General features: G+C 44.6%; 1 protein-coding gene across 3 annotated transcripts in view; it reads right to left on the bottom strand.

Moving 5' to 3' along the window:
* Zfpm2 (zinc finger protein, FOG family member 2) overlaps window positions 1–23,594 on the bottom strand; it is a 399,960-nt gene that overhangs the window by 192,490 nt on the left and 183,876 nt on the right. For all 3 annotated transcript variants that reach the window (XM_063257768.1, XM_063257769.1, XM_063257771.1), the window contains one exon: window positions 8,676–8,794. In XM_063257768.1, coding sequence (XP_063113838.1) covers window positions 8,676–8,794 — 119 coding nt within the window. The remainder of the gene's footprint in view (window positions 1–8,675; window positions 8,795–23,594) is intronic.

The raw sequence follows: 23,594 nt of genomic DNA, 5'->3' as shown, positions 1-23,594 counted from the left end.
CGGGCTGAGCTCTAAGATGCCATAAATGACGGGGATTGAGTCAGTGCTTTAAATTCAGACCCTTCTCCGAAGAGCTGCACAGGGCAAACTACGTTTCCAGTTGCTGGAAACCCCCATTCACACACCTGAGAAGCGCCTTCTTAGTAAAACAGCAACAGGGAACTCCCAAACAAAACACAGTGAAGCTGAGATTATTTAAAAACCCAGTTTGACCATTTAACCTTTCCTTCTCTCCCCAAAACCACAGCTGGGTAATGCACTCTGATCCGCCTGGTGCTGCTGCAGGCTGAGCGTCTGCGCTGGGCACACCTGCTCGGGGTGAAGCATGTGTGTGCACTTGCAGATGAACATGGGAGTGCACAGGGAGCGGAAGGGACCTCCCGGGATGATGGTCGGAGGTGTTTCTTTTTTTTTTATTCGGAGGTGTTTCTTAAGGATGCTCAGATGGACAAAAGCACAAAGCCCGAGCACACTGCATTGGGAATAAAGGAATGAATAATCCACTTTCTGTTCACAGACATACTAAAAAGGAGTCTAGGCCTGTATTTTTCAAAGTGTACATTTTCCAGAGTGACTAAGTGCATATAATTTTATACAATTTCACAGCAACTCTGTGATGTGGGTCTGCCGTAATAACCTCCATTTTATAAACGAGAAAACCGAGCGTGCGGTGATTACAGAGCCAGCATCAACGCACTGGGTAATGACCAGCGGGCCTGGGAGCCGGCGACTCTGACCCGTCCTTCGCTTGGTTCCCTTCCTTTCTCTCCCACTTTTGATCTGCATGTCTGGTGGTGTATGCATGTCAAAATTACCCAAGAGACACAGCCAGCAAACTCCTTCTGATGTGCCATTCCCATTAGGTTTCATACTAACCACGTTTCACATATCTTAACTCCCCTCCCACTACCTGCAAAATTAATGTCTACATAAATTAAGAAAACGCCAATTGCCTGCTATGTAGGAAGTCATTCTTTATCTTCAGAAATCAGAATAAAACACACATGTCTCTTTTGCACTAATCTCTAAGTTTCGTTACGAGGTTTTATGGCACATGACTTGGTTTTCTGTGTTCAAATTAATTAACTTTGCTTTCAAGATTTCGCCCATTGCTCTTGTTATTTGGAAGCTCTTCCTTCTCTGGAGGCCAAGGACCCTCCAGCACAGATGCCTTCTGTGGAAACAGCCTCAGAGATGCCCGAATTCCTGTTTCACTCTCTTCTCCTGGATGTGAGCTGGGCCTCATGAGCAGAACTCAGTGGACTGGACAGGACAGACATGCCACCTTGCAGATTTAGGCACAAGGAGGCAGAGCCCCCATCCGGCCTCCCCATGCTTGTCCCCTGGGAAAGCCACCTCAGAGCTGCCCTGTGGGAGGCGTCACAACCAAGGGACAGCCAAGGGAGCTGAGTGTGTAAGCAATTCCTTCACTAGCTGAGCCTTCAGACGCCACCAAGGGACTGTAAAGAGCCCTCAGGACTGTGAGACCTACAACACCTGGCAAATCTTGAGAATGAAAGGTACAAGGAAAACCCAGGTTTGCAATGTAACGCTGTGCCTGCCACGGGGCTTCTGGGCCTCTCAAAGCAAAAGCAATGTCAACCACGTACAACGTCATGGAAATCACACAAATTATTATTATCAAGGGGATATAGTTTTGTCAAATCATGCCAAGACCTATGTGAGAAAAACTGATGTGACAGCAAATGAAGAATAAAGAACTTTAAATCTAATAATTTTTAAATTTAATAAATTAAAATAATATTTAAATTTACTACATTTAAAATTTAAAATAATGTTAATCTCCAAAGAGTTTCTCAAACAGTTTCAGAAATTTGCAAAAGCATTCAATCAATATTCCTCTATTTTTCTCACCCTAGAACTATATTCCAGATGCTTCCTCTGCACTCTTGAATGACCTCCTGGACAGGGTCGCACACACTCCCTGCACAGGCCAGCCTTTCCCAGTGACAACGATGATCTGAGTCCTGACACTGGCAAATGCTACTTTGTGATTACCAACTAATTAGACAAAAAGCAGACTCCAAAATTTACAAGAGTTCGGCAGAATTATCCCTAAGTAATTTTTATTATTAAGACCAAACTGGAGGGATATGGAACGCTATCTCTGTCCGATTTCTCCCAGCTATCACCGCCTAGTGACTGAGTGCATTAATTACCACGCTGAGCCCAGGCTGCTGCGAAATTCCCACAGCTCAGGAATGATGTCTATCATCGCCATGCAGATAACAGGTGAGTTACAATTTTAAAATTATTGTAATTCCTCCGACAAGTCACGTGGGGAGGCTCTCAAAGGCATGCCAGCTACAAAGAGCAAATGACAGACGTCAGCTCTGCTCAACTCTCAAACAACTGCTCCTTGCAATACCGTTCCAATTTCACCTTTCCCTCCAGCAAAAATGCAGGTTTCAAAGCCAAGCGTCCTGTACCTTATGTTAGGGAAAGAAGAAAGAATACTTTGTAAACCACTTCCTCCACAGCGTGACCACAGCAGCCTGTGAGCAGGCCTGGACTCTGCCTCGCTCCCCTCTACCCAAGACTGTCAGGTTTCCTGCTGTTAGGGATCAGAAGCAAGAGCAACGGTGAGATCATTCTATAGAACATTCACACATGAGTGACCAGAGGAGTGCAAACAGTGCCCACTTCCCGTATAAACCAACACGCAGTCATCGCCGCCCTGCACGCCTGCCCCAGGGAAGCAGAGCGACTCCTTAGTCTGACTTTCGAGCCCGCCTCTCAGCAGCTTCGGCCATCCCAGGATGCTACAAACAGCTCATCCTTTCAGACATTGATTAATAGCACATCACCACCGTTCACTTTAATAACTGTGAGAAGATCATCTTCCCCCACAAGGTTCTCCTTGGGGTCCTAGAAGAAGCAACAGTGACTAATCTTAAATGAAGAAGAAAAGCATTTCTGTTCACTCCAACTTGGCCTCACACAGGTTAGGAGGTCTAGCCGCCTGTCATAACCCCAAGGGGAAAATGAGTTTCTCTTTTAGGTACAAACATGTAAATTAGGCCCAGAAATAAAATTGTGCAAGGTGAAGAGCTGTGTTCCTTTGGGCTTTTTTTATGTTTTCAGGCCGGCGTTACTGTCCATGTGAGGATCTAATTCCGCCTGCTGTCAACACCACGATGCTGCCTTCCTGGTGCTCTGACCCGTCCCGCAGATCCGCATGCAGGGCCTTTTGCTTTGCTTCCACAGCCTTGAATTGTGAACTAATTCTTCTGTGTTTAGCTCCTCCTTTCACACTCACGTTCTGCCGGATGTTTTGGGTTGGCCTCCATTTCTACTCTTCTCCACTCCGCAAGCACACACCCATCCACAAGAAACAACAATGGCAGGCAGCAAAAATACCAATTCTAACCCTCGAGGCCGATCATCCAGTCCCTTCCCAAGGACCTGATCATTAAGTGTCCAGCCTTCACGTCTCCTCTGGACAGCTCCCTTGCCCACTCCATTTCCATTAATTCTCCACACAGCAGACAGAGTGTAAGTGAAGCCAGGATCTTGCCCTCCCTCCGGGACAAATCTACCACCTCTATCAATAACGCATTTCACCAACAGTTCCCAAGAGGAGCAGGGTACAATTAAAAAGGTTATAAGTCCTTGCACTACTAGAACCTCGGGGCATCTGTGAACAGAACTGGCTGAGGCCCAATTAGAGGAATCTGTACATTTGTCTTCTCTTGGAACAACCCTGCTCTTGCGGTTCCCATCAATTCAGTATAAATCTGACTGATCTTATCCAAGAAGTTAATAGAAAATTGTTCACAGTGGGCGACTGCCACCTCAGTTTCCAAGCAGAGACAGATGGAATTCCCCAGATGGTTTGTCACTGGGAAGTGCAATCCTGGGTGAGACTTCACAGAAAGCATGGTGGAACAGAACCCCTCTCGGCCTTCTTCATCCACGCGGGAGCCGGGAGCGAAGGGTGACTTCTGTCAACAGATGCTCATTGCCTGGGCTCAGCTCCTCATCCTCCCCGCTGCCCCAGGGTTGCAAGTCTCACATTGAAATTAGTCAATATTTATCAAGAAACCTGCATGACTGCATCTCTTTTAAGGGTGAAAACTACAGAAATAGGTATATTATCCTACACCACGGAACCTTCTACTCAAATGAGATTAAGTGAAAAACAGAAAGTCAAACCCATTCAGAAATCTGGCAGGAGCTACTGAAGCAGTGATTGCAGGGCAAAACCAGGCAGGTGAAGCAAGATGACAGCGGAAATGGAGGCCGATGTGAAGTCCCAGGGAAGAGGTGGGGTCCTGAGCTAGGACAGGGGTGCATCACTCCTGCAGGAGAGAAGAACAAAAGGAAACACGCCCTTGCTTACTTAAAGGCTGTTCCTTAAGCTCTTACTATATGTGAGACGCCGGCCTAGGTAGGAAGGGCAAGTGATAAAAGGTGGACAAGGAGTGGGTGGTCAGCACAGGATGCAGGCGAGGCGACAAGGGCTCACAGTGGTGTGGTCAGTTTCAGATTCTCGTCTGCCTGGAGCGGGAAGGAAAGGCTTTGAGGGGCTGTCCATAGGAGCTCTGGAGATGACCTGGAGCAGGCTTTAAGTTAGAACCTAGGGGAGGTCTTTGAGAAACAGGGGTACAGGGAGCTCGGGGTTCTCTAGGACCGTGAACAGCATGGCCAGATGCACGGGGGCAGAAGCAGAGAGGACGCTCAGCACTGCAGGTGGCTGAGGCTGACCCATCTCCACGGACAGTGGCAAAGGAGACTACGTCATCACGGTGGTCATGGTGGAGGGCTTCGTAGGCTCTCACCGGGAGGCTGGGTTCTTCTGTGCCCTTGGGGATGATTCTAAGCACAGGCATTATGTGATCAGTATTATTTAGGACATACTGTGACTTGGGTAAAGAAAAATGAGATAACAAGGAAGGCAGAAAGAGCAGCTGGAATGCTGTGAAAACCCGGGAGCTCACAGGAGCCTGGGACTGCAGGGAAGGGACAGGAGCGGAAGAAGAGAATGGATGCTGAGGATGCAGGGGTCTGCGGCGTGCTTGGTTTCCGGATATGAAAAGCATCTCGGAAGATCTCTGCCTCTGAGTAGGAGCAGGAAAAAAGGGTCCCATTCCAGGCACTAAGAGAGGACTGGGCTTGTGGATGTGTGTAACCGTGTGAGAAAGGACAGCTTGAGGGCAGCGAAGATCAGGGACAACTGACCGCACCGTCCCCTGCAGGAGTGGAAAGGAGGATGCAGACGTGGGGGCCAAAGGTCAGTGAGAAAACCAGAGCGCCATCCCAGTAGACGGTAACACATTCTCCTAACTGAGGGGTGGGAAGAACTTTGTGGGAAAGGCTTGCAAAACATTAAAAAAGAGCTACATTCAAGAAAGAGTAAAAAGCCAGGGTTGAGATCTTGTATTTAAACGTCATTGGCAAATTCATAGCAGAAGCTCTGCAAGTGGGAGAAGAGAAGACAGGCTACAGTGTTTAGGGAAACACGCATCCGTTACATGAAAAAGAGTCAAGACTGAGGGACAGATGGGCAGTAGGCAAGTGTGGCGGTCGTGAGCTCCCAGTGAAATGAATAATACGGGTGATGTCATTCACAGTGTCAACGTCAATGAAGCTAAATGTAAAACTCAGCATTTATCAAATACCTATTATGTGACAGTCATAAGTGGTCCCAATTGAATACCATGTACCAAATAAATTACATCCTCTAAAGTTGCACCAAAAGCTTGGGTTGCACCCTCACATTCCCTTCATGACCACGTCCCCAAGCCTGGTGGATGACTTCGCTAGAAGCTCACCCAAGGCGAAGCCATGTAAGTGGTCTCCAGAATCCAGGAATCCGGGAGCGCACAGAACTGAACAGGAAAGGGAAAAGCCCCAGAGACTGCATCGTGAAGCCAGTTAGAGCCCAATCCCACCAGCAGGAGCTACAAGACAAGGCAGAGCACGGTGCATGTTCTAACCGGAAATGAAGCAGACCAGCTTCCTGTCTGTCAGTGGATGAGCTATAGGCACCAGCACCTCTAGTGGATCAGGGTTGCACTGGAAAAAAGTCTCAGATAGAAAAGTCACAGCTGTCTCCACTAAGTGGCCTTTGGCAAGAAGTGAGTGCTGGGGACACCAGAGTGTGGGTGTTCACTGCCCCATCACATACAGTAGGATATCCAAACACTGCAGCCATAAATGGGGTCAAAGATAAATCCTGGGAGAACAGAACTAAAGACATCCAGTAATTATAATGAAGCATTTCTGATTCTTTCCTCAATCCCGTTTCAAAGCACACAACTACACTTTAAAAATCCCAGTTCACATGGACACTATTTCATTAGGAGATCAATAAAGTATCTATCAGATCCTCCATAGGTGGCTTTTCAAATGCAGAGTTCACCACGACAAATACCTTGTGGAGAATAAAGCAGGGTTCTATTCTGATTGCACCAAATGAAATGAGATTTTCCTATCAAGTTTTATTTGTTGAATTATGCTGTAAGTAATCTGGATTTTTTATTTGTATCCTGTTTAATTAAATATGCACGTTGCATGGTTGAGGTAGTTGGCAGAATGCACTCTGACTAGTGGGCGACTGACAGCTGATATATTCAGACACAAGAGAGGGCAAAGGCCACTGAAATTCCAGACACAATCTTTCAAATAACCATTGTTCTCTGATACCTGTGAGGTGCCACCACCTGCCAGAACAGGTGAGATTTTGTTTATCACAAGGACTTTTGTCCTTGGTATAATATGGGGAAAATTTCAAAGGCACAATGTATAACATAAAGTATATCCCTTCAGGACAGATATTGAGTAGATCTGAAGTGATCTTAAAAACTCTGTGGGTAGTCCTCTGATTGTCTCAGTGAATAAAATCACAAGATTTTAAAAAAGAACACCAACTAAGTATTTAAGGTAAATTTTTCTTCCATGCTTGTATGTAAGGTTAGCTTTTCCCCACACTGAAATGGAATATTTGAGAGAAATTTACTTGCTGACAACCAATTCTTTCAGGGGTATAAAGTCATAACTCAAAAACTGGACACTTAACAAGGTATCACGGACCTTTGCAATCCGTGATGGCTGATTTCATGCATTAACTCACAAGATATTTTTGAGTGAAATTAATATTTAAATTACTGAACTTTGGGTAAAGAAAACCATCTCGCACAATGTGGGTAGGCTTCATCAAGTAAACTGAAGGTCTCACAAGGGACAGCAAGTAGATGGGCTCCCCTGGATCCCCAGCTTGCTTGGCCATGCGACAGACTTCAGGATCTTGACCCAATTCTGTGTGCTGAATTTCTTTCTGTACTCACACACAGCCTCTTATTTCTGTTTCTTTGAGAATCTGAATACCAGCCCTTGGCAAACAGTCAGAACCAGGCGTAGAAAACCCCTCCAGACCACGGTTTACAGAGTTCACTGTTCAGTCTGGGAAGTCTTTTGAATTTTTAACTTGTTACATTTCAACAAATCCATTTGTATAGACAGTGGATTGGCAGCTGCCCTTTATATTTGTTGAAAACTCAAATGTGACATTTCAGTTAGTTTTCCCAGAAACCCTGTCAGCGCTGTGGCATCATTAATCCTGTACTACAGACAACATTTCCAAGACTGAAGTGTGAGATCTGGCATCAAGCAGAAGTGATCTTGAACTAATTACTCAAATTCCCAAAGTAGCAGTTTCCTCCTCGGTAACAAAGCAGGTAAATTTTATTTCCTCTAGTGCCGTGAGAGGATTAAATGTGACATACATAAGGCAAAGCACTCTGACCTGTCCCGGGCCAGTGAATACTTCGCACGCTGCCACAGCTACCTTCCTCACCACTCACCGGCTGTGAGGTCAGGGTACCTAACGGTGCCGTCGGCCGGATCAGTGGGACATGGGTACCACACAACTCAACTCCAAAAGATGTGCAGTGTTGGCGAGGCCACACCACGAAACCTGGGGCTGAGCTCTGCAGATTGCCTCAATGCAGTGCCCATCGCAGCATGAGATGCTCAGCCTGGAGTCCAACAGGAGCTCAACTCCTTTATTCTCCTGGCTTTGCTGAGGCAGGAGGATTTTATGTAGGAGCCTGGCCTGGGCCACTTTGTGCCTTAATAAAATAAAATAAAGCAAAATAAAACAGACTGAAGTGCAGAGCTGTGGTAGAGCACTTGCCTGCATGCTTCAGGCAATGGATTCGATCCCCAGAACTGGAAATAATTTTTCTTGAGACAACACTGCTTTTGAGGAGTTCCTTCTGATTTTATATCATTAAACACTATTATTGCTACCATGTTTATCTTGTACAGCAATCTACCCAAACACACTGCATACTTAGACTGGTATGTGAGATTATTATATGAGTCCTCTTGTTTTGTACATTGCTATAGGAGGAGAGAAACACAGCCTCAGAATCTCACGTGGTGTTTGACAGCTCGGTGACACAAACATCTCTTACTACAGCCATCAGTGCCCTCCACTGGCCCCCTAAGCTCTCTCCTATCCACACGGCACTGAGAATCTGCGAATAGCCATCTCTTTGCCAAAGACAAACCACCTGGAAAGTATCTAAGGTTTGCAGTCCATAAAAACAGCAAACTTATTTTTAGTGATTTCACTGGGCAGCTAGCAGAGACCACCGCCAAGCTATGACCAAGTCCTACATATCAGCCGCCTCCGGACACCCACGTACCAAGGAGTTATTGTTCAGGTCCATCTTCCCGGCAAATGGGCCCCACGTCGTCCCCACAGGAAGTTGCTGGCGACTTTGAATTTTTCGCTCCCCGTCTTTCTGAAATACCTCCAGCTCACCTGCAGACAATAAGAAGAGGCAGTCAGAACCCCTGCACACCGCCTTAGCCAGTCGCCCCTCCCTGTGTTTGCTCTACGGGTAGTGTTTCCTGGACTCGGAGAATTAATTATGTTGGCCTGCAAAATAAGTGATCTTGTTATCACGAGAGGAAAACGAAACTTGTCCTTATTACTGTATTCCAGTTTAGTCCTATTTCTCTCACACACCTTTCCCCACACATTATCACCTGGGGTTAGGTCGAAGAACTGGAAATCACAATGCTTTTCCAAAAAGCACTGATCCAGTACCAAGGCAGGTAACAAGAAACACTAAGACAATAACTGAGGATTAAAACCCTGACATTTCCTTGAGATTCTTGGAGAACAATACCTGGATGGTACTTGAAGTATAATTTTCTGAAATTTTACTACTAGGCTCAAAGGGGAAAAGAGTTTATATATAAAAATGCAGTGAGGGACACTTATTTTCTCAAATAAAAAACATTTCAACAAAATGGCTACTTTACGCGATCATCTGGATGGGGTTCTATGCTACAAAGGGTTGGAACAGAAACTTCAGGGACATTGTTTAGGGCTGTGTTCCTTCTTGCATTTTCTCCAGGGTAATGTTTTGAAATCATTAAAAAGAAAAGAGGAAATAAAGATAACCCACACAAATGTATAAAGTAGAATTCATTAAATGGTTTATTAAGAAATATATACATTTATTAGCATAAAAATAAATAAATGAGGGCCTCAAAACTTCAAATAATAGCAACTGGCTTAGCATGATTTGAGGTAAATTGAAATAAAACAAAACAGAACAAAAGAACTCAACTAGCAAGTAGGACTTCCCTGTTTTCTGTAAGTAATTAAATTGATGATATTTATGCACTGACAGTATTGTTGCATATTACATGCAAAGTTTTTGTATTTTAAAATATTACCTCAATAATATAGCTTACTGATTTTCAATGATGTTTATTCTCAGACTATTCTTTTGCTGACAGAAAAATGGAAAAGAATCGAACAGGAAGAAGCACAAATGAGAATCCACATAGAATAGAAAGTGCAAGAAAATTCAAAATGGAATAGAATGCATTCGGCAGTTCTGTTCCCTCAGTGATATGTAGGTCATGGCAGGTAACATTATAAAACTGTTGCCTTGGCTTCTTTTCAAGCCAGGAGCTACATTCAGCGATGTAGACTCAGTCTTGACATTTTTAAAGCATATACCTGAATTCAGTTGTATCTGTCCTTTATTTCTCTGCATTTGTGTCACTCTCTCTTAGTAATTAAACTTTCAGACACACGTTTTGCTTTTGTTGAAAATCAAAATCAAACCAGACAAACCACGTATTTTGCAATGCTTAAATTATCTCATTAGGAAATATAAATTTATCTGTCTCAACTTGAAGATGGAGTCCTCAGAATATTTTCATGGTAACAATCAAAAGCTTCACTGTATGGACAGCCCTGTTATTCTCTGTGCTCTCAAGCTCCTACGCCTACACTTAACACCGATCCTGCAGTGAAGAAACTGCTTCAGCCAACACAGACACTTCCTCCTCGCTGCCTTCCTCCGGGGGTTTCTGCAGCTAAAGATGATCAGTAGGGAGGAAAAGAAATCCAGAAAGATGCAGTAGGGCCAGGCTTCAATAAGATAATTTTATAAATCAAACACCTTTGTGATATATAAGGTTAACACTCAAGTAACAAACCACGATCCTTATTCAGAATCCAGAAAATATGGAACAACAATGATTGCTTTTAATATATGGAAGAACAAATTGATTTCTGAGAACTTCCTTAGAAAGAATGTCTCATTCTTGTACAACAGTTGCAAATATTGCTGCATTCGAGTTAGAGGTTTCGTAGAGAAATTTTCGGAAAAATGGGACGCAGCCAATAGTTTACAGGAATGTCAAGAAAACGCCTTTGTGTACTTACAGATGAAGTCATTACTTAACCCGGGCATAAGTTTTCCATTTAAAAAGAAAAGCTCCACTTTCTATTGGATAGGAATTCCCAGTGTTCTGACCTCCATTACACCTTTAAAAATTTCTTACAATTTGCCATTTAAAACTAAAACAATGTTTTAGCTAGCTACCACTTAAGAATTTTCTTTCCAAAACTTTTGCTCATTTTTACACATTTTAAAAAATAATGTCCTATGTAAGCGATGCCAGAGAAATTGTGAGGATTTCTGAAAATCCTTTTAAAAAGTAATTCATCCTCTCCTTCCGCCACAGACATACTTCATTCGTGAAAGGTTCCAGCTCAGTCAGAATCACTCCTTATGTATATCTGTGGGTTTACAAGTAGGTCTGTCTGTTAACATTTCAAAAATACAAACTTGGGGAAAATCATAAAGTGATATCCAAATAACTCCAAAGTGGGGGCTGGGGATTTAGCTCAGCATTATAAGCGCCTGCCTTGCAAGCAGGCAGTTGTGAGTTCGATCCTCAGTACTGATAAAAACTGAAAAAGACAAAAAAAGACAAAAAAAAAAAAAAAAAAAAAAAAAGCCCCGAATAACTCCAAAGTGTTTGAGTTGTGCATGCATTAAAATTTTAAATAGTTTAAAAACACTTTTATGAGTGTTTAAAGATGGTCATAACAAAAAAGTCCAGTAATGGTCCAAGTTAGCCAATCAATCTTTGCAACTTTATTAGGTAAACAGCTAACCTCAAGCTCCTTTCTTTCTTACCAAGAAGCTATTTTGAGGTTAAAAGAAGTCTTTTCTGTTGCTGAAATAATTTTTAAAATTCATTTATTCACAATGTTTATAGAAAACCACAGACATAGTGCTAATAATTAACATGTGTAATAGTAGCGAGGCTAAATAGGTTAATGATGGCAATGAAAGAATAGAAATAGAAATTATATTTAACTTAAATATTGCTTAACAGTATAATTCAATTTTTTTTTCAAAAAAGAATAGGTGTCATAAAATAGAAGAAATATTATTGTACTTAAAGTAAAAAAGTGTTTTCTACAACTCTGTCCAACAATATCAAAAAAATGGTGATGGCTTTAAGCAGGTTATACCTTTTCTGGCATTTGGTTCATCATGGATTAATGAGGGTCAGCACTTGGCTCTGACTGCCCGGGTGGGCTGGGTTTCCCCACCAGACCTGAGACGCCAGGAGAGGTGGACTGCGCCCTGGGTCGGGTCAAAGGCTCGCAGCTGTCACAGCGCCCACGCACGGCCGAGGGCAGGCACGGCTCCCGCGCCTTCCTAGCTCTTTTGGCCTACTTTTAGGCCTCCGTTCACCGCCTCACTGGTTCATCTGCTCTCCAAACACCAAGCCCAGACCGGAGCTGGCCTGCACCCAGCCATGCACCCACACAGCCATGCACCGAGGGAGCCCTGGCCGCCAGGCGCCCTGCAGGGAGGTCACAGGGATGGAATTTAGTGACTGTCTAGGCTTCAGGGGTACAGAGAGAACATCGGAGCGTGGACTTCAGGTCCGCACCCTGCACACGCGCTGGCCACCAGGCGCCTCCTGCGCAGCCCGGCTGACCGCGGGTTTGGAGAGGGGCGGGAGTCCGAGACGCTGAGCCCTGGAAGCCAGCAAAGGCCGGAGCCCGCGGGGTGCACGGGCGTCTGGGGCCAAGGGCTGGGGAGCCAGCGTGGGGCGTCTGCAGTGAGCCACACGGCGATCGCGCTCTCGGCCTGAGAGCGGGAATGACACGAGTCACCTTTTCACCTCGTGGACATGAGGGCAGCCCGGCTCCCACTTCACCCAGGGGAAACGGAAGCAGACAGGGAAGCTCCTCCTCCACCCACCCGTGGCCACGGTCCTCCGTGTCACTGTCCAGGTCACCCCCGGGCTGCACCTTCCCCCATCTCCTGGGCTCTGTCCCCTGCGGCGCTGCCCAGGTGTCCACCAACCCAGAGGAGGCTGGGCGGCATCTCCCACGCAGGCTGCAGATCCCCGCAGGCCGTGGGGTCCGGCAGGAGCTCCTTCCTCCGAGCAAAGTGAACGTGCACTTGATTTTCCACCGCGAGCAGCCGGCAGAGGCTGCAGCCTCCGGAGCTCTTCTGTTCTCTGGACCGCGCTCCTCCCTCAGGAAAGTCTTCCTCCTCACCCCGGCTCAGCGCCTGCTCCCTGGGCAGCATCTCCCTGCCCAGGCAAGGCTCCCGGGTCCCTAAATCGGCAGCGGGTATGACATGCAAAGGCATTCTCCACGCTCAGAAACAAGCCGAGGTCTCCTGTTTTCCCGCCAGTTACCTTCAATCCCAACCATTTTCCGCTGAATTATTCCTTAGTGGGTTCCCCGTGATAACTTTTTTCACCTCAATAATAGAAACCTCATGATCTAAGAGCCGCAAGAGCACAGGCACGGCGCACACACACATGCACGCACATGCATGCATATACATACACACACATTAACTTCTATTTATCTTCTAGTAAATTATATAGTTATGCAGTATTTGCAAAATACAAATTGAAAACATGATTGAGTATAGATTTTCATAATCTTTTGTATCTCAATTTTAGTATGACTAAAACTGATATCAAAATCAAAAGAAAGTTGTCTCTGAGTCCTCTTGTATTACAATCACACATTTCATTTATTGAGCCTCCTTCTATGTTCACATGTGTTATCTCATCTGCCAAGTATAGAGCAGAAAGGAAAATAAAGGGTTCTCTTTTCTGTCCAGTTCATATTTTTGCAGCTATTCTTCAAAAAGCAGCCTTACTTTTAACATGCTGGGTAAGTTCACAGAAAATATTTGAGACACACAGGACAGACTAATCAATTTTGGTAAAAGATAATATTGTTAGTGCTGAGGGCTGCTTCTCTTATCTTCTTGATAATGTATACTTTTAAAAGTCTGTGATTACTCAAAGACTTATGATAGCTTCACTAAAAAAGAAAAAAAAAAAACCTCTCTAAATCAAATCACTACCAAACATCTTGCAGCTTTAAAAACATCAACCCAGGTTTTAGTTTAAATAAAGTAAATTCACTATTTAAAAAATATTTGAAATCACCAGAGATGCATCAAATCTTTTTTCACTGGAGGGCTAGCAAGACATTGGCTTATTTCCCTGCCTCTTTAAAAAGCAAAGTACAAGAGAAAATCAAAAGCCAGCAGGCGAGGGGATGGGCCAGAGGCCGTCACGTGGGGCCCAGATATCACGGTTGCCCTGAATTCTGCATCAGGTTAAGTCCAGAAGCGCACACCTTATTCAGAGCGTCTCCGAACTCCAGGCTCAGACCCCATAAGGCAGACATGGCTTCAAGTAAATGAGCTGAGAGGAGATCACGTTTCATCTGCTGGAAATAAACTCTGGACTGGTTTAAACTTGGTTTTAAATACATAACCAAATTTCAAAGCTGACCACATGAATTGGCTCATAATGTTTATCAGGCCTTACTACAGCAGACGGGTAGAGCGTCAGAACCCATATTTATATTTTCTTCATGGTTGCAAAACATTATAGATCATGGTATCAAACATGGACAGCCCTGAAGCCATGCTGAGTTCAAAAAGCGCTCAAAGATTCTAAAAATCTCAAAACATTTTCAAAGTCAGCCAAGGTGGCCAAAGTATGGCAGAGTTCTTGCTGTGTTATGGTTTAACCATTTGACAGCTGCCTGCCAGGTACAAAGAGGGCCAGATCATTTCACTGCTTATGCTCTGGTGACCGAACCAGGGCCTTGTGCCCCGTCTGCTCTCTCCTCAAAGCCGTGCGTCTCATCTGCATGTCAAGACACACAGCGGCATCTCCTCCCCACCATGCTGATCCACCTCTGAGCCTGGCTCAGCTCCGTGAGTGACAACTCCTGGTTGGTGGCTATGGACAGCCTGTTAGGGACACTTTTTCTAATTTTGCTGTTCCTTTTTGAGTCATATAGCTGCAACACAAAGTAAACTACAGTTTTGAACATAAACTTGAAATACGACGTTGCCTATTCAAGTGGTCTAGACAAACCCTGATAAACCAAGCTGGCCCAGCAGTGATCTTATCCCTTTGACTCTTTAATAAATCGGACCTTGTAAGTTCCGATTGTTGAAAGTTGTCACTAAATGAAATTGTGACCTTATCCAGCATATGGACTTATCCTGCTGACAACTACATTTATTGTGTGGATAAGAAAGCAAAAAAGGGGGGGAAAAAGAATAAAGAAAAAATGAGATATTTGATAATTCTGATCTCGGCCATATGTAACTCTAACAGATGGGATCTTTTTGATGTTCCATTAATGATCTGCCAAAGATGAGTCTCCACCGAAGAAAAGTGCTCATCCTCGCTCTGAGGACCCTGCAGATGGTATTGAAAGTGCAAGAGAAGGTACCAGGTGACAGCCACACATCAGAGGCTATTAGTCTAACACAAAGAGCCCTGAATTAGCTTGTAATTGCGCTGGAGAAGATAACATAATGGTGGCGGCAAAATAGAAACATTCCCCTTGCACAAGACGCGCTCAGCACCTCAAACCTCTACAGCAAGCTCCAGAATTGTCGAAATCCTGGAGCACCTTAAATCAATGCATTTCTCGAGAATGTAAAATGCTCCCCTGGGCTATCCTTCCTAATAAAAGTCATAGAAATCAATGCGGATAGCATTGTTAAGGAAGCGAATGTACATCACACGCTACCAAATGCTGGTATGTGTTTCAGTCTTAAGAACGCTCTACCTTACATTCAGGCTGGCTTTTTGGATTAATTTTGAGGCTAGGTATTCTTTCTGTCACAAAGGGTACCTGAAAGTTGCCAATTACTATCACTAAGAAGGAGCAGGAGAGGTGACATACGTGTGTGAGCAGCAGTGTCGCTGACAATGAAGCAGACAATTCTGGATGCTTTTATGTTTCGAACTTTTCCTTTTCCTAGGACATCTTTGCAGTAAGTACATAACGCTCACACTCCTCGTGGGAACAAGGAACACGGGCAGAACACGTCTTCATCCTTTTTACGCCCGTTCCCCACTCCCTCCTTCTCTCTGACCCCTTCCCATTTACAAAACATCTTTGTCCCCATGACTAGAAAACTTTCACCTACATACTCTAACATACACAAATGTACAGAGCACGTATTCAAAGTCAAGAGAAAGGAACTGCCAGTATTTTAGCTTTGTCTGTGTTCTCTTTATATAAACAAACAGGAAAAAACAAAGGATCCCACTGCAGGTGCCTGAAAGTCCTGGCCTGGAGCGTGCAGAGTGCTGACAAATGTCTGGGCCGGGGATGGGAAGGACACGGTCTCCCTGACCTAGCTGATGACCGCCTTGGTCACGGGCTGACCTGGTACCATGGCCTGATCAAATCCTGAAGATCACAGCAAGGTCACATTCGGGAGCTCTCTGGCTGAGCAATCATCATGGAATTCAGAGGCCCAGCCAAATCCAGGGGACAGTGGGAGGGTGACAGAGAGGCCGGGGCCAGCAGGGTACTGGCCAGCAGCAGCCCAAAGCTCCAAGGAGCAGCTCCGTAGAAGAATCAAGCACAGGTCCGCTCTGACGGACTGCTCTGTGTAAGGAACGCTCAGGGCCCATCCGTGCTCCTCATATTTATGGCTGTCAGTTTTGGTCTGTGTCATCTCTTTGTCTACCACCATGTGGCTTATTAAACCCACACGCTTTCTCACAGGAAGCCAGCACTGTCCCAAAGATGCCAGCTCACATACCGCAAAGAGCAAGCCCTAAGTCCTGGTGGTTTTACTGACTTCGAAGACCACTTACTAGATACCATTTTTTCTCAGTTGATGCTGATAACCCATCAAGATTATCCTACTTGCAACACGTAAGAACGTTTCAATGGAGATGAGAGGACAGATCGGGGATACCGAGGCAGCCACTGCAACAGGAGCAGCTGTGCTGGAAGGTCTCCCTGGGGCCACACTTGGGATGGGGAAGTGACCCTTGGAGAGGTTCAAAGGATGGCAGAATGATTTGATGGACCAACACAAAGTAGGAGGAAAATTATGCCACCACTTAGAAAGCTTTTAGCATAAACCGAAAGAGCAATCGCATACTGTGAAGTACTTTGGTGACCAGGCAGCTCCTCGCCCACTGGATGCATTTCAGGTCCTTCTTGCCTTGAACAAAGAATTGGACAGACAAAGCAAAAGGTGCCACAAGTGGATGTGAAAAGTGAGCAGGAAAGGCGTAAGGAAAAAACTGGCTCTGCAGAGTGAACCTGGGCCAAACGGAAGACAAAAGGAGGGACACGCAAAATAAAAGCACATCCAGGCTAGCAGACACAGTGGGCTCCGGGAAGCCGCACGGTAGTGGGCATCTCCGGGGGTGCTGGCTGTTATGCTGCCCACATCCCGTGCAAACCCACACGAAGTTCCTCACACAGTCCCGGGAATCCATTGGCGCTGTCCTGGGGTCCTGTCATGGATTCGTTCTGTTTATTCTCAACCCAGCTTTGCCCTGGACCCTGCTTCACCGTTAGCCAGTGAGAAATGCGGGTGAATCTTAGCACAGTATTCTGCTGCAGACGTTAAATCCTACTCAGAAAACATCACAGTTGGTGTTCAATGAGCAAACAGAACGTGATTACTTTTTAAAGAGTTTAAAAAAGAAGTCGAGAATAGAGCCACAAAGACACCGAAAATTTAACATATAGCCAATGAATATTGATCGTAGGACTTTTAGGACTCTGGAGTTCATGCCTGACACCACTGCCAGAGAAGCAAATGTAATATGGAAATCTCTTAGGAAAGGCTGGTGTGGAGCCCCTTTTAGAGTACTCGGCCCTGTGCAGTAGTAAAGCGTTACGCTAGTAGCTCTTTAACTGTCTTACAGCTTAGTGCGCATGTACCTGGTCCTTGCAGCCCTAATTCGTAGGTTACAATAATGGTACAAGTTCTTTATTCTTAAAGGTGAACCTGTCCTTAGAGTCATAACATACTTTTAAAAATCAAATCCCAAATATCAAACAAGCCATTTGCTCATAACTCGAAAATCTACTAAAAGACACTAATAAAAAATGTTTATGCTTCCATGGTTGTACATATTCCTAAGTTATGAATAACTGAAAAGAAAAATTTTGTTAAAACCAGGCTCCTTCCCCTGAGTTGTGGATGCAGTACATAATCTGCCTTGTGCATGTGGGAGCACTCTGCTGTACAGCACATTTCTCCCTCCCCTGGTGAACACGCCCCGTCCTCACAGAAATCCTGAGGTCACCTCTCCCTCTGAACGCATACGGTGGGTAACGTCCCCCTCTCTGACCCTCATTGCTTTTCTCTGATTACAAGACATCTCCCTCCGTGCAGCTTGCCAGGTACTTCCGCAGGCTGGCCCCTGGCAGATCTGCAGGAAGTGCCCAGGCAGACGGGATACCATTTCCACCACCATATTGACCGGGAAGGGGAGCAAAGCCCGCACGCCTTTTGAAGTTACACAGTTAGCAATACTAGGAGTCCACCCTGGTATTGGACCTTTGCACACTTTATCAGACTGTCTCTTAAAGAAAAAGTTTAACTCCCGAGCTAGGAGGAGGGACTGACGTTAAGGCCCAGAGTCCTGTGGGCAGCCATGTGAGTGGATTCCTCTGTAAGAAGATTTGGAGAGCAGAATGCGACAGCCAGCCGAGGAGCAGCAGGGCCAGCTCTAGAGGAGGCAAGGCAAACACGAAACCCGGGGAGGCGCGGGAGAAGGGAGGTGAACTTTCCAGGGGGCCATCAGAGCTCACAACCAACTTTTCACTTCTGCCCCAAAATTCCAGAAAGACCAAAAAAAAAAAAAAAAAAAAAAAAACTAAGATGAATGAATGCAAGACAAGGAAGCCTCCAACACAGATGATTATTCTTAGCAAAAACAGTCATTAAATAAAACATGTCTGATTAAATATCTCAGGTCACTACCAACACAAAGGGAAGCAGAGGTTCACTGAATGAGCAACCACTGCCTTCAGATAAAATCACTGCCAAGTCCGGTGGAACAAACGGCTGGCTTTTGTTGTAACAGATTTTAAGAGCACAGAAGCCATGGTCCACAGTAAGAGTGTCTGTTGCTCAACACTGCCAATACGTTAATAGGAGCAAAGTAGTATTTCTAAATACTTGGAAAATATTTTGCCAGGTGCCATCAATTTAAAGAATGTCCTCCTGTCACCATAAAATATTCTTACTTCTCAGGGCATGGAGGCCCAGTCCTGTCATCCCAGCACCCTGGGAGGCTGAGACAGGAGGATGGCAAGTTCAAAGCCAGCCTGGACAACTTGGGCATGTGGCGTGACACTGTCTCAAAAAAAAAAAAAAAAATGTTAAATGGGTTCAGACATAGCTCATTCGGAAGGTTCATTCTGAGTACTACAAACACATATTATCAGCAAAACTTGCTTTGCTGTTAGTTGGCAATTTCACAAGAAACTAGGAAAATCACCCTGGAACGCATCCTCTCCTATGCAGCATGACAGATGACAGCAGGAGCTCGTCTGTACATCTGTCTGCTGCATCCTCCGGGCTTGTGTTTCTGTAGGCACCAACACCTGGCAGGACATGCGAGCAGCGGGACCTGGACAATGCAGAGATCCCTCGCCCTGAACCATCAGGCTCGCTGAAGTCTGATTTCCTCTGCAGAGCCACTGAACTAAAATCAGTGAAGAATGTTCTGCAAATCCACACTGGCTTCTTTACAGTGTATCAGTGATCCAGAAGAGAGTTAAAGTAGCAAAGACACAGCAGTATGGAAAACTTTCTGCACAATTCTTGGCCTGAGTCAAAGTAAAAAATTCACATTACCACAGGTATAGGTTTAAACACTTGCTCCCAATTTGTAATAAGAATTTATAGCATTTTTTCAACAAAATATAGATGTCTCCCAATATCATATAGCAGAAATACAAAACTTTTATGAGCACAATTGGAAGTAATTGCACAGACTCCAGACATTGCAATGTGACATTATTAACTAAGAAGACAAACTCCTCATAGATAGAGTCAGTATGTCATTCAAAGGGCAGCTGTCACTCCTGGGGCTCACACGATGCACACCCTACCCGGCTGGAGCGCTGGGTTCCTACTGTCTCGCACTGACTGACTTCTTGCTTCCTACTCACTTGAATTTCCTAACACTCTTCGAAAGTTGGTAGCAAACAGGAGACCGCAGAAACAGGGCTCGCTGGAATGCTGAGTGTACAGGAGGTGCTCAGTACGTTAACATCTTATCTTTACGTCTTAAGATTAAGTAAATGATAAAATGAAGCACATGACTAAAAATTGCTTGACCTCAACATGCAGCATTGCTAGATAACTGCAATTACCCAAACTAGCACCACAACCACTTTCCCTTCAGAGGAAGAGAAAAAGAGGCCTCAGAGATTAGACGGAGTGAAAGGTGAACAGAAGAGCCCAGAGCTGGCTCCACCCACAGGAAGGGAGCGGTGTTCCAGCTCAGCCAGGCGGAGGTTGGCAGCTGAAGGTCAGCATCAAAGCCGGGTCGCCCATCCCATTTCTTGATAACCGGGATTAGCTGCCCCGCTGCCATTACAGAGCTCCGGAGAGGAGGACGCGCGGACCGTGTGTGAGCTCCAGCGGAAAACCAAGCCGCTTGCAAAGCAGCATTGAAAACAATGTAAAATATCCGACCAGTCTCACCAGCCACCATGAGATGCTTCATTCCCTTCCCAAAGTAGTGAGATTTCAAAATAACAAAGATAAAAGTTTATAGCACCTCTTGAATACCTAGCATATGCCGGATGTTTACTCAACCCCTTATCTCTGGGATTTCTCCTTCACAATAAACGTAGGGGAAAAATTGGGAAGTAAATTAAAGCCCAGGTTAAAACATTTTAAGCAGAAGCATCTTTATTAACTGTCATGATTTTTTATTTTTAGAGAATATTGGTCTGTATTTTCTCTAATATATACAGTGTAGACATGTATACTACCCTTTCCCTCTTTAACGTAGTACAATACTAACTCAAACTACTCCAATTAAATGTGACAATGTGGAGGGAAAGGAGTGATCAAGGTTGGGGTGTACGACAGCCTTTCACTTATGAGATACAGAGAGACAGAGAGACAGAGACAGAGACAGACCGAGAGACAGAGAGGCCACAGGGTGCCACACCAGTGCCAGTCACACCTGACATCCTGAACACCAGGGACTAAGTGCACAATGGACGGTGACGCCTTACAATCCTAATTTATTGATAGGAAAATTAGAAATACTGCAAAGAAAAAGGCACATCCTCCACTATTTCTTCAACCATAGTAATTATGATATCCTCCGAACATTTATGAATCTCTCCTTATCAACATCGAAGTTTCCTTAGAACTTGTAGAAAGCAAATATTTTTATGATTATTATTATTGTTCATTCTAATAATTTACGCTGCAAAACCAAGGCTATAAGTCTTAAACATAGCATGCCTTCAAGAAAAACACAGCATTGAACCTACGTTATGGTTCACCTTTTTGAACTCCCCAAGCCAGTGGCTGCCGAGCAGATCACAGTTACTACAGGGTGACTGTATTTGCTGTTCCCGATGGCAAAGCTAAGATTTTAGGGAAACAGTAGCTCTGTGAGGCCGCAGTGTATAAATATGGGTTCTGACTCATTTGCTTAGTGGATTATTGCTGACCCGCAAAGCCGCTGGACCCAAAGTGTCCTGCATTTGGGGGATTGTTTCTCCTAGGTAATTTTGCTCATCTGGTGTTAATGAAATCAACGCGCCAGACTCCGACCGTGTCCACCAAGAAGCAAGGCCGTCCACCTTTCCACGGAATCACAGCCACGTGAGCCTCGGGACTGGAAGTGACAGTGTCCAGGTCACTCTACCGAGTTACAATCCTGCTGGCAAGACCAGAGCTGAGGTTTGAAAGAGGAACGGAAAGCAAGACAGCTGCATGAGCCAGGGCTGGACCAAGACGCTTCACCAGAACACATTCCAAAGCACTTCAGAGGAACTGATTTGCATATACACAATGCAATTACAGGGGAAGAAGCCAGCATCATTAGGGCAGGCTGAAAGAAGACTCCAATTATAAACCTGGCCATTCCCACTCGACCTCATGGACAAGATCAGTAGTCGTAGAGGTACTCTGCTGCTCCCAAGGAAACAACCAACGCGCCTGTCTGTTACACAGCCTGAGCATCATAAGGAGATGACCACCGTCCGAAGTGCTCAGTCTCTGGACTAGGTTTCTCTGCTCCTATTACTAATAAATCTCCTGAGGAACATGCCGTTTTATTTTAGCATTTTGCCTTTTGAAAAATCTCAGTTTTTGGAATTCAGTATACAAATCATATAAAAACAAAAACAAGACATGACAAGTACCCTCTAACATGTTGTTTGGAACCCACGGGTCAGGGCTCCCTTTGTTCTTCTCGCCAGTCTGCAGGCCACCTGCCACACCACGCACGCACGCGCATGTGGGGAGTGCGTGTGCCCGCCTGGCCCACAGCACGTTAACACCCGGCTGGCTGAGACCTGCTATGGGCTTCATGAAGTCTTCCTTTCACTCTCGGTGCTTATTATGTGTGGACAAGCCAGAACGTGAAAAATGTGATTAGAATGCACAGAGGAAGACAGACAGAAAGAAAGAGGACAGGGAGAAAGGGCAGAAAGGGGAAGATACGATTTGCAAAAGTACACGGTGACATAAATTACACGGGAGAAAATGGACATAGAAGCCAGAAATGCAGGAAAGCATACAACACTTAAAATTAAAACTTTGGATTTTTTATACTTTTCGAATGAATTCCATTTCTCCCATGTACATGGATATAAACTGATAAAAACATACAGATGAGTTTTATAATATGAATCAAGCCAGGGTGTCACAGGATAACTTTCCCCTTGGTGGCTGAATTCACGATTTGACCCTATATAATAATGTGCCCCTAATCCAGGGGGAAGCGGGGAGGAAGGATTGTATTTTGCTTCTCTGGAAGGGAAATGACAGAAGGGCCGTAAGAAAATGCTAATCCAGAAGGCTTTTATTTAACTTCTCATCATAAGCATGGGAATCACACTAAGCAGTCTGCTAACATCACGAAGGTATTGCACTGCATTCGTGCAATGGATTCACAGCACAGTCACATCTATTTGGACAGCAGAAGCAGCTAATGACCCATGGCACTTCTTGAATGTGTTTCCACTTCTACACCGTGTGAGGGACTCACACATGAAAAGAAGGGTAAGATAAGTGGGTTGGCTCTAAGCTGACATCCTGGTGGTGATTCCCTATTTTCATGAGTGGGGACCACGGGAGAAACAGGACAGGGTGTCTGAGGAGGCTCTGCACTACTTCTTACAAGTGTATGCAAATCTATAATTATCTCCATAAAGATTTCAGAGAAGAATATGCATTCATAACTGCAAGAGCTCATGAATTTCTATTTTACAGTTATCAGAACAAAGCCATCAAAATGGATTTAAACCATACATTACAGATAATACAATCAAAAACCAAAGCAAATATATAAAGTCTATAGCTTCAGGTTTTACACAACTATAATGGGAAAAATGATCTTGGCTATCCAGATATCCAACTCATTAATTAAAAAGCTGAAAAAGAACATATTTTGATATATATTTTTAGTTTTAGAATTTCAAACATAATATTTGTACTCACAACCAGTATATAAAAGTTAACCAGAAAAACTTTCAGAAAATAATTTTCATATGAAGCACTATTGAATAAATAACATGGCATCCCCTCTTCATTATATTCCTGACGAGTCTGAAAAAAAATTTATGGCAATTTCTTTCATCTACTAATTTTTCAATATACAAAAAGATTTATCAATAACGTTGCAATTAGCCTTCAAATGTTGGTTTGCTTTTGGAAAAAGTCTCCTACATTTAAAAATATTGCTAGTTTCTTCAAAGGGAAGGT

Source organism: Cavia porcellus, unplaced genomic scaffold (assembly GCF_034190915.1).
Source record: "Cavia porcellus strain 051 isolate PalLab524CR breed Dunkin Hartley unplaced genomic scaffold, mCavPor4.1 scaffold_10, whole genome shotgun sequence".
NCBI classification, from domain to species: domain Eukaryota; kingdom Metazoa; phylum Chordata; class Mammalia; order Rodentia; family Caviidae; genus Cavia; species Cavia porcellus.
This window is presented reverse-complemented; position numbering and strand designations above follow the sequence as displayed.